At 42.4% G+C, this 18,451-nt stretch overlaps 6 protein-coding genes across 6 annotated transcripts; 1 reads left to right on the top strand and 5 right to left on the bottom strand.

Annotated features, from left to right (window-relative positions):
• Window positions 1–907: 907 nt before the first annotated feature.
• Window positions 908–4,181, bottom strand: MELLADRAFT_69491 (uncharacterized protein; the record flags this gene model as incomplete). Its single annotated transcript, XM_007418467.1, has 4 exons — window positions 908–1,662; window positions 2,236–2,421; window positions 3,298–3,759; window positions 3,875–4,181. 4 exons carry the CDS (start codon window positions 4,179–4,181, stop codon window positions 908–910), a joined length of 1,710 nt encoding a protein of 569 aa, XP_007418529.1.
• Window positions 4,182–4,842: 661 nt separating this feature from the next.
• Window positions 4,843–5,553, bottom strand: MELLADRAFT_69490 (uncharacterized protein; the record flags this gene model as incomplete). Its single annotated transcript, XM_007418466.1, has 1 exon — window positions 4,843–5,553. One exon carries the CDS (start codon window positions 5,551–5,553, stop codon window positions 4,843–4,845), a length of 711 nt encoding a protein of 236 aa, XP_007418528.1.
• A 503-nt stretch (window positions 5,554–6,056) lies between these two features.
• MELLADRAFT_69489 (uncharacterized protein) lies at window positions 6,057–6,911 on the bottom strand (the record flags this gene model as incomplete). Its single annotated transcript, XM_007418465.1, has 1 exon — window positions 6,057–6,911. One exon carries the CDS (start codon window positions 6,909–6,911, stop codon window positions 6,057–6,059), a length of 855 nt encoding a protein of 284 aa, XP_007418527.1.
• Window positions 6,912–8,088: 1,177 nt separating this feature from the next.
• MELLADRAFT_76113 (uncharacterized protein) lies at window positions 8,089–8,817 on the bottom strand (the record flags this gene model as incomplete). Its single annotated transcript, XM_007418470.1, has 2 exons — window positions 8,089–8,354; window positions 8,442–8,817. One exon carries the CDS (start codon window positions 8,701–8,703, stop codon window positions 8,461–8,463), a length of 243 nt encoding a protein of 80 aa, XP_007418532.1.
• MELLADRAFT_96091 (uncharacterized protein) lies at window positions 8,799–12,484 on the bottom strand (the record flags this gene model as incomplete). The annotated part of the gene is made up of 11 exons (XM_007418475.1): window positions 8,799–8,891; window positions 9,102–9,551; window positions 9,635–9,716; window positions 9,784–10,244; window positions 10,315–11,156; window positions 11,236–11,337; window positions 11,430–11,546; window positions 11,620–11,946; window positions 12,022–12,197; window positions 12,272–12,380; window positions 12,463–12,484. 11 exons carry the CDS (start codon window positions 12,482–12,484, stop codon window positions 8,799–8,801), a joined length of 2,781 nt encoding a protein of 926 aa, XP_007418537.1.
• A 348-nt stretch (window positions 12,485–12,832) lies between these two features.
• Window positions 12,833–14,052, top strand: MELLADRAFT_113740 (uncharacterized protein; the record flags this gene model as incomplete). The annotated part of the gene is made up of 4 exons (XM_007418491.1): window positions 12,833–12,977; window positions 13,063–13,348; window positions 13,370–13,821; window positions 13,892–14,052. 4 exons carry the CDS (start codon window positions 12,833–12,835, stop codon window positions 14,050–14,052), a joined length of 1,044 nt encoding a protein of 347 aa, XP_007418553.1.
• Window positions 14,053–18,451: the final 4,399 nt, after the last annotated feature.

Below are 18,451 nucleotides of genomic sequence, written 5' to 3'. Positions count from 1 at the left end.
AGTAATGAATATATGGTTAAAAAGATAATGAAATGATGATTACAAATCAACTTTGAGACCCTTGATGACTAATAACTTCAACAATAACTTTGACTTTGACTAAAAATACAAATTTTCCAATAATTTTTAATTTTTTTGCTTAAGTAGATATCCTGCTCACCACACCGGTTGCCCAGAAGTAGTCCCAGTCAGATTCCCAAAGATCCATCAAAGGCCCAACAAACCTTGCCCTATGAGCCAATCCTTTTCCCTAAGTTACGGATCTATTTTGCCGACTTCCCTTATCTACATCATTCTATTAAATAGAGGCTGTTCACCTTGAGGACCTGATGCAGATATGAGTACGGATGAGTGCAAGACTTTTTAAATCCCTTGGCTTTTCAAGGATTGTCAAGGACACACTAGACACCACAGAGGTGTGACACTCTACCAATCATCAAACCCTATCTCCATACACAGGAAACATAAATCAATTTTCCCTTGGGAAAATTAATTAATTTTCATGTTCATTTGATAGTATGAAAAATAATAGATTCACACTATGAAGATTAATTGGTGTATTATCTTATTTCTAAATTGGGGCTCTCAGTGTTCATGTATCCTTGCATTTTTTTCGTGTATAATGCTGACAAGATCATCATCTGAGCTATGAAGTTGAAAAAACAGATAGTTGGAAAGACATTTTTTTTGTTTTTGTTTTTTTATGTATAATAAAAGACGAGAAAACAAAAGTACAATCAAACATATCTCATAACAACATGAAGATGTAACAAAAAAATGAAGCAGTTAGGAATATCATGATGTCTCTACCTACACAGACAATTTGCACTGAGGATTCATACAAGAAGTTGAAAAAAAGGTCAATTATAATCATTCAACACTCGGATATTTACTGAAGAAAACATACCTATTCACGATCTAGAGAGACCAGCGCAATGCTAGGCAGATCAAGCAGCGGCGTGATCTCCTTGGATTGATATTCAATCCAGGCGCAGTGAGAAACTATTTGACTTATATGTATCAAAGAGGGAGCTGCGGTTGTGGTGATTCGTAAGTGGGCTTGTACATCTGGCTCGTCCAATCTGAGAAAACAATTCGGTTTTGAGGGCGGAACGGGCTGAAAAAGCTCCACAGATACCCAAGTATCGTCGAGTGAGCTCAGTGACCCAATTGGAGTTCTTCGATGGACAAATATCGAGTTGATCTTGCCGAAAGACATCATATTGTTGACTTGTGACCTTACTTGAACCACACTATTGGCCTTGCTGGTTTCGAATGTGGTAAAGTTAACTCCCTTGTGCACGTATCGTTTCACAAATCGAGCGCTGTCTGAAACCGGTGCAGTGACCCTCTTTTCGTTTTCTGGAAGGAAGTTCCACTCGGAAGCCGATTTCCAAGCACATTCATTGAGACGCTCGCGATTCATGTGTTCTATCATCTGCTTGTAGATGTCAGCATCGATTGCTTTCTTCTGATCGGAGGACGAGGTAGTTTTCGGAACGTAGGGGATTGGTTCAAATAATGAACACAGCTGTGGCAGGTAAGGGTTTAGCGCTGTTGGAACTCTTTTTCCTTTGAGTAGAGCGGCTAGATTGCCCGCTCGGCTGAACCCTTTCATGAATGTTATCTCCATTTGTCCTGTAAACAACACAACCATTAGCTCTAAGAGTTTGGGTAGAAAGCTGTGATACTAAGTAAATAAAAACTTACCAAGCTTATGATTGGTACAGGACTTCAGAATTCCACCCATCAAGCGTTCGAAGGGAAAGGCCCACCACGCCCAAACGGGGCCAAACTTTTCAAGACAGTCGGCGATATGGAACGCCATGTGGTGATTAGGTGCTAGACCGCAGTGTGGAAAGATGACAGTCGAGCCTTTTAAATACTCTTTGAGATGCATCCGATAGGCTTTGATTCTAGTAGCGTTCATCTTTCGCTTCAGTGCGAGTTGGACCAGGGAGACTAGATGTGAGTAGTTTTTTAGGAGGGAAAGGCGGTGCTGATCACCATCACTCCACTTTGGTATGAGTAGCAGGGGAAGTTGAATGGTGAACAAATTGCGCCATTCGTCCGCTTTTAGTTTGCCAAAACTGGCCTTACCAAGAACTGGAATGACTCTGCTGACCCAGGTGGGGATGATGATTCGAGGGAGTTTCTGGTTTATTTGATGAACAGTAGCCGGATTGAAAACAACGTCTTCGGGGTCCTCAGGCTCAAGCCACCTTCCATCCCAACCTTGATTTTCGTAGTCAGTATCGTTAGATGAAGTGTTGGTGTTGAATTCGATGTCATTGAAACAGACTCCATCATTAGCCGGAGGCGGTTGACTAGCTTCAATTTCATACAAGTCCTCATTCGCCATGTCATTCAATAGATTGCGGGTGTCCTGAACGTTGTGTGCAACAACCTCAGGGTCGGAATCTACTTCCTCGTTCATGGCCCAAAACCTACGACAATGATAGTTCAACAAACCAAGCAGAAGGTTGTGCATTGTATCTACAACCTGAAAATCGATCAACCTCCAGTATTCGAGCTCGTTGAGAACGGAGTATCGAACACCATACTCTTTGAATATTTCTTCACGCTCTGTAGGATCTTGTGAATCTCGACAAGCAAAAGCCAATCTTCTATGACCTGTAACGGTTTGTTTGGGCCACGATTCTTGGTCGAGATTTTCGATTTCGTCAGAAGTTAGATGGCAGAACGAGCAGAAATTGTGAGCGTTGTGGCTTGCAAATCCTAAAGTTCCGCGCAAAGCCGGGAGATCCGCTATAAAGGGGAGAAGTGCTGCGTGGATACGTCGTCCATTGGGATGCGATGTTGTTTTGGTAAGATACAAGCCTTCGTGCCACAAAGACTTGAGTTGAGAAACAACTGGGGAAAGAACATGATTTGTTCGTTCAAGCGAAGGCTCATTAGGACCAGGAACAATACCGACAAGGAATAGATTTTCAGGGAGATATCGAAGTTCAAAGGGTAATGTGAGGCAAACTAAAACTATGAATGTAATAGAGGCCTTTCGGCCACTGATTTTATTACCATACGGATTAATCCCATCAGTAAACATTCCGAAAGTTAGATTTCCGCTAGAAGCCGTGTATTGGACCCCATTGGGATCCTTTAGGCGCTTCCAGGCATACGAGTCGTGTATATCACTAACATCCTGGCGACTTTTGTAAGGCTTACGCGATGCAATTAAGGTGTTTTCAAGAGCTTCTTCAATTTCGGGGCGAGCAATGAACCGAGTGATCCAGGTTTTGAGATCCTGAACAGCGTATTTTCGAATTGGTGTTATACCATCTGCTTGAAAAAGTTCCTCCGAGCAAGTCTCGTCTTTGTCAAGAGATGAATGATCCACGTCCATAGGTTGGTCAAGAGAGAAAAATCCAGGAACTTCGTTTAGTTGGTAGGTACATTTTGGAGGGGTCTGGCCAGGGTGGTATAGAGCAAAGCATGTTGGGCAGCAGTTGAAGACCATGAGCTTGGGGTCGAGTTGGAACTTCGAGATTATGGTGCGAATGTCACGAGGTAACTCTTCCAAGGTGAGTTGATCAAAAAACAATAGATCCTCCGGATCTTCTGGTTGAAAGCGACCTAGAGAGATAAGCCTAACGAGTTGAATTAATCCACGAAGCGCTCCTAAAAGCCAACTAGCGGTTGAAATAGATATGTGCTCAAATAAATACAGAGCCGCGGTGATGAGGAGCGGGTAAATCAATACCGGATTGGCAGATTCCAGCTTGTTGTCCAGATAAGCCGCTGGGTTTTTGTTAGTGTCACATATAGAATTACCAAATACAAAACCAAGATTCAGTATATCATATTCAGGAAGAGCGTACAGAAAAAGCTAGCAAAGGACGAATGAAAAACTTACATGTGTCATAAATATTTTCCCCTAGATCATCATGCGGGACACCTTCCGATGCTGTGTTGCGTGAAGAGGTAGCCAAAGGTTCACCTCGATCAGCTGGTCTGCTTCGTGATGAGGTGGCCGAAGCAAGAAAACGGCTCTGGTCCAAAGACGCCGGATCTGATGTGATATTCAAGCCACTGGGTTCTTGGGGATCAATAGCAGTGTTGTGTCTAGGATTAAAGGTCTGATTGTCTGCTTCGAGGTCGGGAGATGAAGGTATTGAGTTTGGAGGCCTTTGATGACGATCTTGTGAGGTAAGTGCGGCCATCTGAGATATTTGTTCATCTTCCAGCTCGTGCGTGAGAAAAAGCTGTAACGAGATCTTGTTTCCGCGTACAAGCTTGCCATCTGGGTCTATAGACTGTGCTTCACCGCACCTTCTGCTGACACATCAACACATAATCATGCGGCGGGGATGAGATTTGATTCCTGGCATGGTTGGAATCAAGAAAGAGCAGCGGGACGATTGATCCAGAGAACGAGTAGCGATAGAGTAGTAAGCAAGCAATCAAATCAGATGAGACAGAACGATGATATCAGCATAGAATCAGGATCTTGAGAGAAAGAGATGACAGCGGAATCAACAATTGATGAGCTGAGTTCAAGTTGGCGATTGTTGACATATAGACGCTTTTTAAAGTGAAACTGGACAAGATCGCGAAATCTGTCAGGTGCTTACTGTATCGGAAATTAGGAAAAAGGGCTTCTTGTCCTTTCTCAACACAGAAAAAGGAAATGAGTCAACATCCGCCAATCTATCACAGAGACAGTGAGAGATAGACGTGGCAGTTAGGAGCTTTGCAAAAAGTATATTCTTCCAAACGTTGATTTATTTCTATATTTGTCACAAAAACCTCAGAAAACAAAATAGGAGAGACAAAAAAAAGAAACCATCTAAGTTACTTGATAGTTAAATGTACAAATATTTCTCATTTAACTAATTTGCGAACGTAGTAGTGAACCCCTTCAGTAATCACATCAGCCTGAACAGGCATATTCAATATGAACTTCTCGTAAACTCGGTTGAGGATCGCAACGGTAGAGCACTTGTGAGGGATGAATACATCTGGACGGTAGAATTGTAACGCAAAGCGGATATTGTCGAGTCGCGCTTGACACAGCTCCTTGAGTGTCCATTTTGCAGGTTGGTCAACAAATCGTATAGGCTGACTTTGAGTAGAGCCTGATGCAGTAGCATTGTCGCTTTCGTTCAAGATATACCACCGATAGAGTTTTGTGAGCTCGGTTTTATCCATTGCAGTAGTAGTTTTCAAAGAAGGTACGTGTTTCCTGAGTTCGGTGCGAAGTTTGACTTTGGTTGTGGACTTGGCGGCGAGGTCAAGCTTGGGAATATCCTCAGAAATTGCTACGGCCTCAGATGCCTTTGGTTCATGGATGAAAGGCTTTATTATAGGTAGCAGGTGAGTTTTAAATGATTCGACAAGCATGCTCTTAGGGTAACTGGATCGTCGATGTTTTGGGTCAACTCCAAAATGAGCCATGATTGCACGTAACCTGTCACGAGAGGTGTGACAATTCTCGTAGTCTAGATTGGGGTCAAAGAAAAACTTCAAATCCTTCGACACGGTTTGAAACTGATGCCATGCAGGATGAGACTCGAGTGTAAGAAGATCGGACATGGTGGAAGGAAATAATCAAAAGATTATTTGGGAAATAATTTGAAGGTAAGTGTGATTATGAATTACTATATGATCACTGGAGATCAAGATATCAAAGGTGATTCGGAAAACGATATGAAGGTAAATGAGATAATGAATTATGATAGTAATATGATCACTAGATATCAAAATGAAGAACCCACAAGACAACGTGGTACTTATAGTATATTTGACATCAAACATAGGCACATCAATTCAATTTACAACTACTCATGAGCTTTGAACAAGAAAGGAACATTCAGGTTTGCTCAGATACCAATCCCTTAGATATACTACCTACGCTAGAACAAGGTGATAGCAACAAGACAACAACTGAGCAATAATTCATGTTGAACAGCACACTACAAACACACAAAGACGCAGACTGTGGAAGCGAAGGCCAAGAGCAAACGTCAGTTCTTTGTGGAATACAAAAAAAGGTGCTGAGTCAAGATACTGACTGATCATTCAAATGCGTAATTTACTCAGATTGGGAGTGCGACGGCCACAAACCGCATGATACCAGTTGAGATATCAAAGGATACGATGTTACGGAGGTACGGCAAGACCATCACTTCGAAGAGACCATACCATCCACCTTTACATTGAGGTCCTGGGGAACGAAGACTTGGATGAAATAGATCGATGATTTGAGAAAGTTTTTCTACACTATAAACTCCTGTCCCAACTGTCACCGCGGGATCTTTGTAGGCTAGGAAGCCTTGTAAATGTGCGGGTAAATAGACAGCTTTGACCCGAGGTTTCTTGACCTTAAATTTAGGATTGATCTGAACGGGGATATAGGAGAGTTTCCCAGTTTCTTCATTGAAATTGTCGAGTTGTTGAAAAAAGGGAAGAACAGCGATGTTGAAGAGACTCATGACTTGGATTTTGTTCAAACATAGCGGAAGACCAAGTTCAGGGTAAAATAAATTGATGATATGGTGGTATTCGTATTGAGTAGCTTCAACAACTTCTGCGGGATCATGAAGAGCCATGAATTTGATGAGATCATTTGGTAAGACTAAAGATATCACCAGATAGCCCGATTCACCTTCAGGAAGAAGTTGAAGCGCCGGATTATAGTAAAAAGCGTTGGTGTCTACATTAAATACTTCTTTGCGGCCAAAGAACGGGGACACTATGATATTATAAACACGGACTACATCCTCCTTTCTCAGATCCATTGGTAAACACAATTGAGGATGGAAAACATCGATGACTTGAAGGTATTCACGTCTAGAAGGTTCGACTTTACTATCTTGATCACGACGCGAGCTTAAGAAATGATGGAGACGTTTAGGTAGTATGACTGATTTCAAAGCTTGTACTTCGCTCATGGTAGTTTATAGCTAGGATACGCTGAAAATATGAATCTTTGAGTTTGAGAAATTCAAGAGGAGATGCACAAAAAAGATAATATATATAGCCAAAACCAATTCTAGACTTCAAGCTCCTACTTTTTGCTTTGCCCTTCAACTTGATACAAACAATCACCGCGGCACAAAAAGATCGAAAAACAATATGGCCAACTTCCCCATTCTTAAAACAATCTACACATTACAAATGAAAATGTAATACAATCAGAACTGTCAAAAGCTCTCAAAGGGTTCCTGATGGCGATTCATCCGATCGGACTGAAATATGTATATCAAAATCAGTGATCTTTCCTAAGAGAGAGTCAAGATTCGCTTACCCTGCGTGGTATTTGTTTGATCACGGACGGATGAAAGGTTGTATGACAGGTAATAATTGGGTTCTGAAGCCGTAGATCAGAGTGTCCTTTGTGTGGTAATCACGTCGAAAGCGCTCCTCAACTTTGAAATGTTTCATTATCCCACGTAATTTGGCACAGGTAATTTGGTGATGATGCAAGTCGAGATTGGGTTCAAAGAATATTTCGAAGGCCGTTGGCAACGTATGAAACTTCTGTAAGAGGTCCAGATTGATTGCCATGATAGAGTGATAGTCAAAGGTTTTTTTGTGGTAAATCAAGACAAAGGTTTGTGGTCAGAGTAAGGGTGGAAGAGTAAGAGGGGTGGCTTCTTAATTTTGAGATATCCCCAACTGGTCCACCGTGAACCAGGCCTGCCGTGAACCGGTCTTCTCAAAAATACCAAGCTTCATTGATATTGGATCGACGAAAAAAAGAACGTGGCCGTACATTTACGTCAAGAAAGGCCACATTATGTAATTCTAGTTTGAGATCGATCATTCCATCGTATCATCGTACGATTGATCCAAACACGTAGTCCCCAGTTCTCGTCTTTGTTGTGACTCTTGTCTGCCTGATAGCAGCTGATAGCCCTTTAAGAATTGATAGTGTTCTTCATTCGTTGAGATTGAGATTCCCCTGACAGTATCCAATCCATCAACTGTTAATTTTCCACTCCATCCTAATCACTCCATCTTAATTAACGATATGTCAAGCACTGATCATATCGTTGATATCAATATGTCAAACGCTCAATCGGAAGATATATGTAAAATCTGCTGCAAACTAATTCTGAAAGTTTTTGATGCGATCTAATCTTTTCATTAAATTGGTTTCATATAGTTGATAGAATAGAAAAACAAATTTTGAGCCTCAAAACTTCACTTGATGCGATGGGAGAACAATTAATCGGCCATTTTCTTGATGACCAACGAAAACATCAAGGTATTTCCTCGTTTTCCACCGTTTCAATCACTCACCGTAGCAGGTCAAAGCTTCTTGTTTTGAACTGACTTATCTTTGGTTTACAGCTAGTGAAATCGTGCGCCTCTCAACCGTTGTGGAAGAGCTAAAGAAACAGATCCAGGCGTTAGAATGGCAAGCCCTTGATATAAAGGGCGAAGCCAGCCGCGAATATCAACATGCCAGAGCTCACGAGGTAGTTCTGCAACAGCTCATCGAAGCGTCCCCAGCTCATAGTCATGTAGATCTATTCTACGAGATAGAGAATTATAATCCTGAGCGTCATCGTCGTGAAACTCGTATGGATGAGTGGTATGGCGTTGGTAGTAGTCTTGATGATCATCCGAACGACGGTCGGGAAGTTCCTGGTCAGGCATCGACTTCATCTGATCCAGAAAAATGATTGAATATTTATGTCCATACACTCTTATACGCTGTTTCATCATGATGAACATATTTTGAAATTATATGTACAACTCGGTTGTTTGGAATCAGATGTTTGATGTTTGCTTGACTCTATTTGTAGTGATATACTCAAATTGATACTATTTCATACCATCGCTTTAATCATTTGTACCACCAAATTATTTACTTTGCAAAGTTGATTAGAGGAAGGTATCATGTCTCTTAGGGCTTGAAATAGCTATGACCCGATTTTTTGTGGAGTTTATAAATCGTCATTGCAATTGATCATTGAAATGGACATCAATTCTAAATTGATTCGAAATGAATTGATTAAAGATGAATGAGATTGAAATTGATTAGAAAAGGGTTTATTAAGATCGTTTATGTACACGAGAAGAAATATAATGACAAAAAATACGATAGAATTAAAAGAAAATTGAAATCAAACTTTTTTAATTTTCAGAACATTGTAAGCACGTGTCTCGATAGCTGGAAGTATTGGTGTGGGGTCTACCTGCAGCACCTCGTATTGATCTGCATGGTTTTCCTCAAGATCCTTTAACCACTCCTGATCGTAGCAGTCAATAGGAAGGCCAGGTGGAGCCTTAACTTGACTAAGAGCCATGTCCGAGCCACGAATTCGTTCTGTAGGCCTGACTCCTTGTGTACCTTTTGGACTGATTTCTTTCTGCTTAGACCGGTGTGCTTCAAGACTAAATATCAAAGTTTGTAATTCAGCGCTGCGCCATGCAAGTTTCTTCACTCGAAAGATTTTTTTGCTTGATCCTGAAGGTTCGTCTTCGAAATCACTTTCGTCATCACTGCAGCAATGATCAATTACATTGCATAGCAGTGGCAATCCCAAGCTGAGAGCCATAGCTTTTCGGCGGACCTTCATCTGATGATATTGAAACAGCATGGATCATCATCAGCCAAGATATTCACATCTTATCACATTCAAATGGTCTTGAGATCACTTACACCCCATACCCTTTGTTGTCGAACACAAGTTTTCTTTGAAGCTTTGATCTTGGCCGCTGGCCACTCGTTTCTTTCGCGAACGCTAGAGTGAAGAATAAGCATTTAAATCCATCATCATCCGTATTGTGACCTGGGAAGATGATACTCACATGCGCTGTAAAGATTGTCTTGCGTGTTTCTTGAGGGCTCCAAAGACAACATCAAAATTTGAATCTTCCGAAGTGACATTGTCGTATTGACCACACTTGACCAGCTGAATAAAGATGGCGGCAGCAAGACGCCATAAAAATGAATTGGCAGGGGAAGTGATTGGTTCCTCCCAGCACGGGCGGAATGACAAGACCCCAACTCGATTCATTATCGTCCACATTATCAGTAGCTCCTGAGGATTAGAGAATTCCCCGCCAGGACCTCCTTTATACGGAAAGCGAGGGTCAGAACCAACCTCATTACAGATTTGTTGTAGGTGGTTGGGATTGACACTAGATAACATTGCGCCTTTTGTAGTTGAAAGTTTCCAAGACGACATCTGCGCTCGAGTTGCGCTTGCTGGTATATCTTCATTCTCTCGTAGTCCCATCAGTTTGCGTACATGACCTCGTATGCGACCCTGTATGGCATCAAAAGTTTTTCAGTTCAACTTTATATCTTATATGCCCAGAAATGAAATTGAGACTTACCAGAAATTCTGCGCTACATTTGCGCTTACCAGTTTGTCCTGATCCACCGCTGCGCACATTTCCAGAAACATTGTTATTCTGAGTAGCCATATTTTTCGCTAGCTCTCGTACCGCTTGAGTCAAAGATTGAACTTGTTCGCGAAGATCGGCGGAGTCATCTGCATTTGGAGTTGCTGCCACATTCCTCGACTGTGTCCTCTGAGGACCTAAGATTCTTTCAACTATTGATTCTGGTCCATTGTCGAGTTCCATAGAGTCTTTGTCTGTTGGAGTAATGTATTCGTTCGGATCCTGAGATGGAGCGGGTGAATTATCATCATCGTGTTCGGAATCTTCATCTTCAGACAGTCTAATAGGGTCCCAGTCACTATCGTCACTTTCGTGGCAATCAGGTCGGGTGTTTCGTGTTGATCTCGATCCACTTCGTCCTGATAAGTCTGTTGGAGCAGGCCGAGGGAGCGCGGTGCCTCTTTCGCGACTTGGAAAATCATCGGGGGTTTGTTTCTGTTTACCTTTACCTTTTGAGGCGGTCGAGACGGATGCAAGAGGTGCTGATCCTTCTCTTGGGTCCCAGTCACTATCGTCACTTTCGTGACAATCAGGTCGGGTGTTTTGTGTTGATCTCGATCCACTTCGTCCTGATAAGTCTGTTGGAGCAGGCCGAGGGAGCGCGGTGCCTCTTTCGCGACTTGGAAGATCGCGGTGTGATGAAACCTCACTGGGATCGGGGGTTTGTTTCTGTCTACCTTCACTTTTTGAGGCGGTCAAGGACAATCCAAGAGGTGCTGAACCGGGCAAAGCCAAATCTGTGGCACTTGGCAGATCATCAAGATCTACTTCACCTGCGAATAAAAATGTCCTAGTCAATATTATAACAACCTGTGGAGAAGAAGAAAAATTATGAGATGATTTGGGACGTACTAATTTGACGGTTTGGACTTTGATATAAAATTATAGCAGGATCCTCTTGTTCTGGACTGGAAAAACGAAGTACTTTTCTACGATTACGAACAATGGGTAGATCTGAAACAAAATAATATTAAAAATTGTCAGTGATTGACTTCTAGTAATCTGCTTTATATCACGTCTCCCAATGAGCATTTGTCCTTTCTCACCTTCGTCGCTGGATTCACGCCTGTCTTCCTCATCTAGCGATTCTCGAAATTCATTTGTCAGCTCAAGCCGAGTCTGAGTATTTGATGTTGGTGTCTTAGATTTTGAAGGTAGCGAGGCTGCATTTAAAAGGTTAAAATTAATTACTTGTACATTTGAACCGGACAATGGATTGTAAGGTCTGTTACTCACAAGGAACGTCCGGATTGTAGAGTAAACAGAGTTGGAGCAGCTCGTCTTTCTTCATGGAGCCAAGTCCCTTCACGCCAGATGACTTCATTATGTTTCGCATAGCTACCAGCGTAAGGCCTGAATACTTGTTGGGCGGAGGTGCAGCTTTGAGTTGAGTGTTGTTTGAACTTTTCTTCTCATTTTTCTTCTTGGTGGCTCGCGTATTAAATGCAGTATTTGTTCCCACACAATCTTTCTTTTTGTCTTGAGCTGTCTTTTTTCTTATAGTTGATTTGTCTTCGGTGGTATACAAGGGAAATTCCAGGTTAACTCTCGCGCGGGTCCGTCCTGTGAGGATAAAGGAACCATTGAAAAACAGAGATCAGCGATAAGATCAAAGTAACTTCATTATTCAAAACTCACTTGTTTTTGTGGCCGCGGTCGAGCCTCCGGCTTCAGCTTCGGCCTCACTTCCGGCCTCACGTGGTCTCTTTTGAGCTCGTGTTTGTCGAAGAGGCTCAAAAACCGGGTTGGGTGGATCCATGAGTATAGTTTGAACGATAAAAATATGAAATGAGAACTTGGTTAGTTTTGAATAGCTGTGAAAGTTTTAAAATTCAGATATGATAGGGAATGATGGAAGGACAGAAACGAAAAAGTAGGGACACACTACCAGGACATGGCATCACTTATAATCCTTGCTTCCAATAGGACGCTCAGCATTTGCAGGTTGTGGTAGACCTCCATGATCAGGAAAAGAACTGAGTTACTTGTGTGTTCAGCTTCCAAAAAACGTTGTGCAAAAGGAAAACAAATCAGTTGAACTCACACTTGACTGAGCTTGAAATTGTTGATACAACTTACATATAGGAAAGACGGCCTCCATACCACCAAAACCCACAAAACTATGTACAGTTGAGGCAAAAAAAACATGATACTTAGCATGCTGAGTTGCCATTATCATACAAAATTTCTTCGAATCTCAACTCACATCACATTCATCAAGGAACCGATATAAATCATGATAACCCGTCCATCAAGATTCTCAAAACGCGTCCGGTTTTCAAAAGACTTAAAAATCTCACTCGTAACCTGCTGAACCAATTAATCATCAACATCTTCAAATCACAATCAATCTGTAAAGTCACCACCCACAAATTCCAATATCGACACTTGCATCAGCATCACTACAAATCACCTCCATCCTAGCGACCTGAGCTCATCAAATCTCCTAATGGCAGACCTCAGCTCTCTTCTTCAAAGTGCTACCATCCCGACTTTGCGATCATATATGCTCGAGCACTTTCCGTGCGTCGTTGTCCGAGATGGCATGAAATTACAGGAATTGAAAAGATTAGCTAAGAAATGGGATAAGCTTGGTAAGACTAGTCTTGTAATCTTGTTTTCCTCTTTCTGCGTACAAATATTGATTCTCTTCAAACCTTTAATCTTAATAATGTACAGCTCAAGATTCTCCAGCGTTCAGGAAACGTCCATCGGATTCCACAATCACAAGCAATCCAGGTACATCTGATTGCAAATCGGCTGGCACCTCAGTCAATGCGGATACGACTCAGCCAACTTTGAAGAAGCAAAAATTGACTGCTCCACGAAAAACTCCACGCCGCAGCGAAAAAACTCCAGCCCGACCACAAACTAGTCCTCGAGTTGCAAAACCGGTTTCACTAGCACCTCGGCGAAGATCTCAAACTTCAAGTAGGGCAATTTTGTTTCCTTATAATCTGTACATGTAAAGACTGATATCCTCAAGTTTCTTTCAACCTACCAACCCTGTAGAAATCGCTCAACCAACTGTTTCCCAGCCTGTTGACATTGTAATTGAAGAGATACGCGAGCGAAGTCAGATGGACCGAAACTCAAAGCCTCGAAAAAAATCGAAAAAAATGGTGACATACAGTAGCTCGCTGACCTCACTTTCCGATGACGAGGACCGTCTCGAATCGCGTGTGGCGAACAGCCAGCCCAAACAACCTATCATCAAACCCGACACATCTAATACGACTTTAGTAGACATAGACGAGCTCGAAGATCTCCTTTTCAACCCTGCGTATAACCTACCTACCGTCGCATGCAACCAATCTAGCCCTTGTAAAGGTTTCCCTGAAAAACTTATTGATGCACCTGATTTTGTGCCCGAAGAGATAAATCTCATGCACTTTGATGAGGATCATCTCCAGGATCAGGACGAAAAAGGTGTTAATCGTGAGTTGATCTTGTCTACGCGTCAATCGAGTTGTTTTCTGAGACTGTTTTACCTAACATGATATTGTAGATCAAGTCCATTTATCATCAAGTCAAGCGTATTCATGCAAGAATGACTGTCATGAGGAGATAAGGCTTTTGAAGGCACGGATCCAGAAATTGGAGGATATAGCATTCCCAAAATCCCAACTCGTTGCCAGCTGTGGCCCTATTCTCTCAAAACTATCCTAGTTCTCATTTTGATTCATGTTATTGTTGTTATGTTAATGTAATTTCTTATTTTCATCACTCTGAGTTAAGATAATCTGAAAGTTTCAGCTAGTGTATCTTACTCGATAGTTCTTGTTTTTCTTTTTATTGTTGTAAGTAGTGATATAATGATTAATCTTGTTATTGCATTTTGTTACGGTCTGAGCTATAATTGTAAATAGGTTTAATTTTGTCTTGTACACAAAAGCACATAAAAAATGCATTTCCAGGAGATTTGTTCTTCCAACCTGTGAAGCTCAGATACAGATCCCAAGGACATTCTAAATGGAGATCATGGAAGTACAAAGGCACCTGCATGGTGTCAAATTGAAAAAGAAAAAACTTATCAATTTATATTCTTGGTGTGTGTTTACAATACTTGGAAAAATTAAATTAGCCACGAAAATTAATTAATTTTCCCAAGGGAAAATTGATTTATGTTTCCTGTGATATGATTTGTTTCCAGGGTTACACACTGTTAAAGAAAAAAGATAACTTTTCCTAGGGCCCATGCTTGAGTTTAAATAAATATAAGGGTCTTGGGTAATACAATATAAGGGTATTATATATAATTAAATATAAGGGTGTTGGTATTATTAACTTATAAGGGTAGATTAAATTTAAGGGTAATGGTATTGAGTTATAAGGGTAGATTAAATGTAAGGGTAATGGTATTGAGTTATAAGGGTATTAAATGTAAGAGTGTGCATTTAATTATAAGAGTATCAAATGTAAGAGTGTGCATTTAATTATAAGGGTATTAAATGTAAGAGTGCACATTTAATCATAAGGTTGTTGGTATTAACATATTGTTTCTTGACACGGTTGTCCAGGTTCATATCATTAATGAACAAGGGAATTTTTGAACATCTAACACTTGTATTCAACTGTGTTAAGAGCAATTCCGCGGGTTGTTAAGCCATCGCGCTGCAGTGGAGTGGATCTTTGATGTCAGTTTAGCGCACAAAAAAAGGTGTCATTGAATAGCTTACCACTTCTCTTGCCCATATGAACGCACATCAATGTGAAAATCAACAATAGAAGTTTGGGTCCCAAGGGGCCATCAAGATAGCTCCATCACCTCCGAGGGCTCGCTTGAGGTGATCCTGGTAAATTGTTGCTGCTTCAAGTTCAAGTTCCTTGGCTGCTTTGACGGCCTACATGTGTGTTGAAAGAAACAACTAATGAGAAAAAGATGTCAGTGGTTTAAAGGTTGAGACCAAGCCTACTGCAGTTTCTTCTTTAGCCGCCGCGGTTTCCTCTGTGGAAGCTGCGAGTTCCGCTTCAATTGGGTTGGGCCCAGCGGTGCCTTGAATGAAAGCAACCCACCTGTGTGTACTCAATTGCACCAAATGTATTGGATGATACAGACATGTGTATCATCCAATGGGGTCCGTAGGCAAGCAGGTAGAATCCTGTAGCTTGTAGCTGGAGCTAGGGTCACCTAGAATCTCTCTAAGTCCCCATATCTACAAGGGGGGGGCCTTGCCCCCCTGCGCATCACTGCACAGCCATGACTACCATAACAAAACCTCTCACTACCTCAGCTAATTCATGACTCCTCAAATCTCATATCTCACTACCCTTTAAAACTATGCAGACTCGAGTCACTCCCCTTACTCTCTCAATACACATCTCCCTACTTCAGTATGTTTATGACTACCTCAGTCACACTCATCACTACCTCTTCCAATCCATGACTACCCAATTAAACATCTCACTACTTCAATTTACCCATGGCTCTCTCAACTTTGGCCTAACAACTCCATCACAATCATAACTACCTCAACACCTGTACCATGACCTAAGGTAGTTATGATCTTAATCAAAACCATAACTCAAGGACTTCAACCTACCCATGCCTCCCTCAACATATGAGCTAACTACCTCACTCGACTACGAACTCAAAATCCTTACGCTTACTACTCAACATCCACGACTCACTCCCTCAATTCCCACACCCACTATTACCAGCTACATTCAAAGACATACTCAATAAGTCGACTAGGCCTTACCTCACCTTTTTACTCCTTATACCAATGGAAGATAGCTCAGCACTGCAGGAGTTCGTCTTTCCAGTACCAAATGTCATTGAACTTCCTGGCTCTGACCGGTCAAATATGGACCACTATGTGAAGGACTTCAACGCCACCCAACATGGGTACCGAATCCGAATTGGTAACTCCAAGGAGGGCAGCCAATTCATTCACTACCACTGCTATCGAGGCGGATTTCCCAGCACAGGGACTAAAAAATCAGTTCGCATCGGCTGTCCATTCAAACTCAATGCACGATACCTACCCCACCACGATGCCTGGCTACTTATCCACACGCACCTTGGGCACAACCACCCCCCCGATCACGAACTTAAACCAAGAAAGCCAAGAAAGGCTACTACGCTAAAGAACAGTACCGAAATCCAAGGAACCAGCCATAGTGATCACACCAAGACTAGTCTCCTCCCCCTCGACCAAGTTGAAACCTCACCATCCTTCAACATCCAGCTTAACCAGGCCTCCACCAGGCCTGATGTCATCAGTACGCATCCAACGGTCTCTAGCATCACAACCGACCCCATCGAGTCAATGATCACCAATATACCTAGACGCCTACAAGCCATGTCACCAGCCCGTCAACACAAAGCATTAACTTTGATTGATGCGATCTTGAGTGACCTAGCAAGCCTTCCCAAAGGGCCACATGTACCCTCGATCACCAAACCCGACATCCCAAACCTTCCCACCTCGTTCACCTGTGAACAACAAGTATCTGTAAGCACCCTGTTCCAAGATAAGTAACTCGAGGTACCTTGCTTACATTCCAACCTTTACTGCAGGCCAACATTTACCACGCACATTTTGAAGCCACCCCTCACATAGGCCTCATGAGCAGCGAGGAACCAGTTCGATCCCCAGAGGGATCGTATGCATTGGTGAGTCTTACTCATCTGCATCCCACTTCAGAAGGCAAAGACATCTTGATGCAGAAATTTGATCTTCAGATCGATCGGCTATTCAACGACCTCCAGGGCTTACCTGACACCACTGAGTCCACATTTAACCTCGACGATCTCATCACTCAGCCCTCGCAATCTACCCACCCTCGGCCACCTTCACCCCTGCTTTCCCTTCCAACATCAAAACCAGCAACCCACGCTTTTCTGGACCCTGAAGATCTGGTAGGCCCCAACACATCACATCATCCAGGCTCAATCACTTCGCCTCCTGAGTGCCAAACCGAATCCGGGCCCCACACCCACAATAACTTCAAAAAAACACCTCAGCGACCTCCGAAGTCACCAAACGAACCCACCAAAAAATCACCAACTCTTGCTAGGGTCACTCGCAAAAGGGCCAGGGAGGAGGCCATACTACAGAAGTCGAGCATCGTCAATCCAGCCCTGCCAGCCCTTCTAGCCAAGTACCAGATACATGATTGGCTCAAACCCTACGTTATCGATGTGCGAGAAGTCCGAGGAGACGGTCACTGCGGATTCCGGTCAATTGCTGTCTCATTGGGCCAATCTCAGGACGCTTGGTCCGACATTCGACAAAGGATGCATGAGACCTTCAGCAACATGCCAAATGTATTCACTCGCACCTCCTTCCATGAAAGCCGAACCGCGGCTTTGGCTTGGCTCGCCACCACTAAACCAAATGTCACCTCCGAGCAACAATATTGGCTCAGCATGCCTGGTTGGGGTGGTGTCATAGCTACAACCTTTGACAGGCCTGTCTTATACTACAAACCTGGGTCAAATAGCCAGATGACGTTTCCTTACATTACACCCCACAACAATAACCCGCCTATAGTACTCGCCTGGGCGGACTATCACTTCTGCTCCCTTTTACTTGATTTCACAATTCCCAATTTCCCAGCCCCTCGTCTTTGTCCCACATGGCGAAGATTCAGTTCCACTGATGCCTCAAATTGGACCGATCCCTGGACTCAGCTGATCGAGACACACACTGCCTTTTTGAAGTCCCAAAATAAGGCTCGCAGAACCCAAAAGAAAAAGAAAAACCCAGTATACCTATCAGACTGACCCAAACCTCTCATTTTTTTGATCTTTTTACTATGCATATTGTATCAATAATATAAATCTAATTATAATCCACACCTTACATAAATTGGATCTCTTTATGAAATGATTTCTGAGCGTGATATTATCCAACTCACTGAAAGCCTTTGGCAAGCGTAAATGGGAAGGACTGCAATAAATTTAAGCAGTGTGTACTGAAAAAAGGTACATTTTGTCGATACAATGCAATAATTTGGCTATATACATGTACAATATAGGTCCTCTCCACAAACTGCAGCTAAATCCTTCACATCTTTCACACCCCGATCCCCTGCCAATCCATGGCTTCGTCAGGCAGGT

Source organism: Melampsora larici-populina (genome assembly GCF_000204055.1).
Source record: "Melampsora larici-populina 98AG31 unplaced genomic scaffold MELLAscaffold_93, whole genome shotgun sequence".
In the NCBI taxonomy this organism is placed as follows: Eukaryota; Fungi; Basidiomycota; class Pucciniomycetes; order Pucciniales; family Melampsoraceae; genus Melampsora; species Melampsora laricis-populina.
This window is presented reverse-complemented; position numbering and strand designations above follow the sequence as displayed.